The 6148-nt window shown below is 42.7% G+C and overlaps 1 protein-coding gene across 1 annotated transcript; it reads right to left on the bottom strand.

The window, feature by feature from the left end:
• Positions 1-371: 371 nt before the first annotated feature.
• On the bottom strand, positions 372-1985 carry LOC125541719 (putative HVA22-like protein g). The gene is made up of 6 exons (XM_048705063.2): positions 1785-1985; positions 1578-1676; positions 1271-1327; positions 1083-1146; positions 805-1011; positions 372-717 (listed from the first exon to the last, which is right to left on the bottom strand). Exons 1-6 carry the CDS (start codon positions 1814-1816, stop codon positions 595-597), a joined length of 582 nt encoding a protein of 193 aa, XP_048561020.1. The 5' UTR covers positions 1817-1985; the 3' UTR covers positions 372-594.
• Positions 1986-6148: the final 4163 nt, after the last annotated feature.

The raw sequence follows: 6148 nt of genomic DNA, 5'->3' as shown, positions 1-6148 counted from the left end.
ATCTAAACAAGTGGTTTTAGAATTTCACCCAACTGGTATGTCTTATACTCTTCAACTATTAACATAGCAAAATATGTAGTAGGTACTATCATATTTCTATTTGTTTTGTTATTTTGGGTGTTGTAAGATGGTGTAAAATAGCTTTTATGCTTAACTAATTCGTATCAAATCCTCATGAGTTAACAAGTGAATCCAATGACTAAATTTTCTGGCTTCGCCCCTGCAATTGGTGGAATTTGAGATAACGATTCTAGATCGCTTTGGTGTAGCTTTTAGTTTTTCAATGTTCTATCGCAATGATTTTGCTTATAATTCTTAAAATCGGATTGTTGGTGTAGCAGCATAAATATGGAAAATCCAGGGCCAAAAAATAAAATAAAAATAAAACAAAATTACTTTACCAAACTATTAATGATAATCAGCCTGAACATCGAGTTACATGGAAACCTATACCACCTAAATATCCACAATCAAATAGGAGTAGCTCTGTTCATGTCAACCATTTTTACGTTTCGATATTTGTCCTACAAGTCGGCTACAACCATTCAGGTTTCTTTGCAGTCTTATCCTACCACGACCATCCTAGCTAGCCCGCTAGTAATCAGCACCGCGGGGTCGCCGCTGCCTGGCCGCGCTCCTCCGATCGCTGCCGTGGACGTAGTCGTCGTCGACGAAGCTCGGCCTCTCAGCCCGGTCCCCTCGGAACGAGAAGAACCTCTGCGCACCAGCACAAACAAAATCGCGACATGTAACATCTGACACAGTTAGCTACCAAAGCGACAGAAAAAAGTATCCAGGGTATACCCTTGTCCTTGAGCCACTGGACGCCTGCGACTGAGCGAAGTCAAGGACCCGGAGGAAGAGCTCGTATCCCCTGTCGGTGAAGTTCTTGAGGTAGAAGACGATGAGGTCGCCGGCGTTGGCCCGCAGGTACCGCAGCCTCTCCTCGATGTTGGGCTCGTACTGCATCACCAGCGGCCGCACGAAGTTCTCGTACACGATGTCAGACCCCTGGTCAACGGGCAGAAGGTCTCTGTTCAGACATGGATCAATCAACAGACCACCATAACTTGGCAACCTACCCTTGTCTGTGGGTACCAGAGGTAGACGAGGAAGGCGAGCTTGACTTCATAGTACATCGGAATCCTGCGATCCGACGAAATGGTTTGTCAGACAACAGATTTCTTTCTTTCAAAAGAGGCGTAGAGCAGAGTACCGAGTACGGCGGCCACATTTGATGAGTCAATGAGTTGTGATTGGTGATTAGTACCTCGATATTAGGGCGCCTGCGATTTCGTCGAATATGACCAGGATGACTAGTATGATCCTGCAAAGTTGCTGAAATTCGTCAAGCTCTGCAAGACCAAGATCTCTAGCCAGTTATTCCATCCCAGTATCTCACGAAGTGAAACTACATAGGCATTTTGGCAATTGCGTGATGCGCCCCAAAATTGCTGAAACTTGGTACTGGCGCGTCCTAAATCCTAATTCTAGCAATTTTAAGCATCGCGTACGGACGGATCCAACAAACCAAAGAATGAGGATTACTCGAGAGATAAAGGCTCGTGGATCAGTACCAATACTGGCACCAAAACCGGAGCTGATCGGTCCGCCCGGTCCGCTGCTCGACCGCCTTGAAGCACTCCAACGCCGGCATGGCATACCCGAACAGAACCCTGCAGCCCAAGCGATCAGCGATCGAGCCGAGAAAGCAGAGGCATCGAAAATCCCGCCAAAAATTACAGGCAACAGAGGTAGAAAGGAGCACGGAGAAATCCACTTACGTGAGGAATTTCGTCAGCAGCTCGACAGACATCGTGAACCGGCGTTGAATTCTCAGGAAGAGGAGGCCAAGATCTGTGTAACCTATCTACCAAATTTCTTGATGAGTTCTCGGAAAGAAAGATAATGGCCGCCCCTCCCAAGTGATGTGTTTGGTGTGGCCTATGACATAGCTTACCTGCCAAGTTGCTTGCGGCTGCGGGCAGGAGAAGACAGGTGGTTAGCTTAGCTCGGCCACTGCTCGAAACGGAATTTACGATATTACCCTTTCGGCTCCGTTGCGCGGTCAATTAATAGTGGGTCATGGGATTGATTCATTGATAGTTTGGGATTTGGGGTCCATGCTGGATATCTCCAGGGGTTGGAAGTATCTGTGAATATACTAAAAGTCCACGGGAAAGGTGAATGGGAGTGTCAGAAAAAGGAGAGCTCAATAATGTTAAGTCGTATGATTTGGTGTTATTAGATGGTGTGACACGAAACCTACCAAAACTGAAAGGGAGATCAGAATTATTGAGCTACTACAGTGCGGTAGGCTGATCGTAATGCAGTATCATAGCTAATATTATGTATGCCAACTAAATAATTTTGATGAGGTCTCATAGAATTAAATGAAAAAAGAGAGCGTTGAGTATCATATCATGATACCGTATCATAATAAATGCTATGCTAATATGTGTCATGCATGACAATAAATAAAGTACTACATGATACTATAAATTAGGAAGGTAATATCATACACTAGTATCATATGCATGCTAGTATATGATACTCCTCATTACAACCAGCTTTAGTGTCGTCTCTATACAGCAGGGCACACTATCGACTAACTGGAACTGACTCCGGATATGACATGAACTATATGACCTTCGTCAAAAAAGCTTGTCTTATATTACCCCCGTCCAAAATAATTTGTCTTATATTACCTCCGTCTGTCTTAGACAAGTTTTTTTGGACGAAGAGAGTACATGCATTTTGAAAAGAAAATAAATGATAAAAGGTTATGCAAATATTTAACTATTTGTTCACAATATCACAGAGAAAAATTAGTCAAGCAAATAGAAAAATATGCAAAAAAAACAGTAGCAAACTGCTAGTATAGGGCTGCTTTGGGCGTGTTTGGTTGCCGTAGCAACTTTGTCTGCATTGCATACTTGACACAGTTGAGCCCGACTAAAAAAGAGCAAAACCAACATTTACATGTTGTTTGGTTGCCTGCATACCCTTTAGCCTGCCTGGGGCGAAATTGAAGGTAGGCTGTTTAGTCGTCCGCTTGTTTAGGCGGAAACACAAGTCATGATGTTTGGTTACATGCAATGCGTGTTGTCTGGTAACCTCCTCATCGAGGTCACGAGGTTACTAGCACACTAGGCATGCAGAAAAAACTAAAGACACACAAATAGACACATATAAACATAGTTTTAAACCAAACTTAACAGTTTTGATGATTGTACGACACTTAAACCAAGCAATTTTGAACAAAATCAGTACGACATTAAACTAATAACCAAACCAGTGCTCTCCTAGACGTTAAAGCCGAAAGCATCGTCGTGCCTCCCGCACTTGGTCACCACTTCAATGTTGTCTTCGTTGAAGACAATGGCCTTGAGTGTGTCGGGAGTCAGCAACTTCAAGGTCACCATGTACCCAATCTTAACCCGATGGACGGCAGCGAAGGAGGCCCAACCCTAATCAAGGGTGTCGTTCATCAGCTTCACCGTGACCCTCCATGAGCAGCCGGTGTTCGTCTTCAGCTTGAATTCCGTCAGCACGGCCGGGAAATTCTTCGTGAAGTCCAAGGGCATTGGTATGCACTAGAGCTTGGGGGCACGGATGACCTTGCAGAAGTGAGTTAGCACAGCCTCCTCATGGTAGTGCATGAAAGAAATATGCCCTAGAGGCAATAATAAAGTTGTTATTTATATTTCCTTATATCATGATAAATGTTTATTATTCATGCTAGAATTATATTAACCAAAAACTTAGTACATGTGTGAATACATAGACAAATAGAGTGTCCCTAGTATGCATCTACTTGACTAGCTCGTTAATCAAAGATGGTTAAGTTTCCTCACCATAGACATGTGTTGTCATTTGATGAATGGGATCACATTATTAGAGAATGATGTGATGGACAAGACCCATCCGTTAGCTTAGCATAATGATCATTTAGTTTTATTGCTATTGCTTTCTTCATGACTTATACTTATTCCTATGATTATGAGATTATGCAACTTCCGAATACCAAAGGAACACTTTGTGTGCTATCAAACATCACAACGTAACAAGGTGATTATAAAGTTGCTCTACATGTGTCTCCGAAGGTGTTTGTTGAGTTGGCATAGATCAAGATTAGGATTTGTCACTCCGTGTATCGGAGAGGTATCTCTGGGCCCTCTCGATAATGCTCATCACTATAAGCCTTGCAAGCAATGTGACTAATGAGATAGTTGCGGGATGATGCATTACGGAACGAGTAAAGAGACTTGCTGGTAACGAGATTGAACTAGGTATGATGATACCGATGATCGAATCCCGGGCAAGTAACATACCGATGACAAAGGGAACAACGTATGTTGCTATGCGGTTTGACCGATAAAGATCTTCATAGAATATGTAGGAGCCAATATGAGCATCCAGGTTCTGCTATTGGTTATTGACTGGAGATGTGTCTCGGTCATGTCTACATAGTTCTCAAACCCGTAGGGTCCGCACGCTTAACGTTCGATGACGATTTGTATTATGAGTTATGTGATTTGATGACCGAAGTTTGTTTGGAGTCCTGGATGAGATCACTGATAACCCACAAGTATAGGGGATCGCAAAAGTTTTCGAGGGTAGAGTATTCAACCCAAATTTATTGATTCGACACAATGGAAGTCAAAGAATATTCTCAAGTATTAGTAGTTGAGTTGTCAATTCAACCACACCTGAATAACTTAATATCTGCAGCAAGGTATTTAGTAGCAAAGTAATATGATAGTAATGGTAACGGTAGCAATGAAAAAGTAAATAAGCGAAGAACAATATATGAAAAGCTCGTAGGCATTGGATCGGTGATGGATAATTATGTCGGATGCGACCAATCATGCAACAGTTATGACATAGGGTGACACAGAACTAGCTCTAGTTCATCAATGCAATGTAGGCATGTATTCCAAATATAGTCATACATGCTTATGGAAAAGAACTTGCATGACATCTTTTGTCCTACCCTCCCGTGGCAGCGGGGTCCTATTGTAAACTAAGGGATATTAAGGCCTCCTTTTAATAGAGTACCGGAACAAAGTATTAACACATAATGAATACATGAACTCCTCAAACTACGGTCATCACTGGTAAGTATCCCGATTATTGTCACTTCGGGGTTAACGGATCATAACACATAATAGGTGACTATAGACTTACAAGATAGGATCAAGAACTCACATACATTCATGAAAACATAATAGGTTCAGATCTGAAATCATGGGACTCGGGCCCTAGTGACAAGCATTAAGTATAGCAAAGTCATAGCAACATCAATCTCAGAACGTAGTGGATACTAGGGATCAAACCCTAACAAAACTAACTCGATTACATGATAAATCTCATCCAACCCATCATCGTCCAGCAAGCGTACAATGAAATTACTCACGCACGGCGGTGAGCATCATGAAATTGGTGATGGAGGAAGGTTGATGATGACGATGGCGACGGATTCCCCTCTCCAGGGCCCCTAACGGCTCCAGATCAGCCCTCCCGAGAGAGTTTAGGGCATGGCGGTGGCTCAGTATTGTAAAACGCGATGAATTCTTCTCTCTTATTTTTTTATCCCCGAACATGAATATATGGAGTTGGAGTTGAGGTCGGTGGAGCGTCAAGGGGCCCACGAGGCAGGGGGCGCGCCCAGGGGGTAGGCGCGCCCCCACCCTCGTGGACAGGGTGTGGGCCCCTGACGTTGATTCTTTCGCCAGTATTTTTTATATATTTCGAAAATAATCTCCGTTGATTTTCAGGTGATTTCGAGAACTTTTATTTCTGCACAAAAATAACACCATGGCAATACTGCTGAAAATGACGTCAGTCTGGGTTAGTTCCATTCAAAATGCAAGTTAGAGTCCAAAACAAGGGCAAAAGTGTTTGGAAAAGTAGATACGACGGAGACGTATCAACTCCCCCAAGCTTAAACCTTTGCTTGTCCTCAAGCAATTCAGCTGATAAACTGAAAATGATAAAGAAAAACTTTTACAAACTCTGTTTGCTCTTGTTGTTGTAAATAAGTAAAGTCAGCATTCAAGTAGCAAAGATTATGAACTAACCATATTCACAATAACATTTAGGTGTCATGTTTACTCATATCAATGTCATAATCAACTAGCGAGCA

Source organism: Triticum urartu, chromosome 2A, assembly GCF_056163025.1.
Source record: "Triticum urartu cultivar PI428250 chromosome 2A, HENAU_Tu73, whole genome shotgun sequence".
Classification (NCBI taxonomy): domain Eukaryota; kingdom Viridiplantae; phylum Streptophyta; class Magnoliopsida; order Poales; family Poaceae; genus Triticum; species Triticum urartu.
The sequence above is the reverse complement of the archived record's forward strand: the minus strand, read 5'-3'. Positions and strand labels throughout refer to the sequence as shown.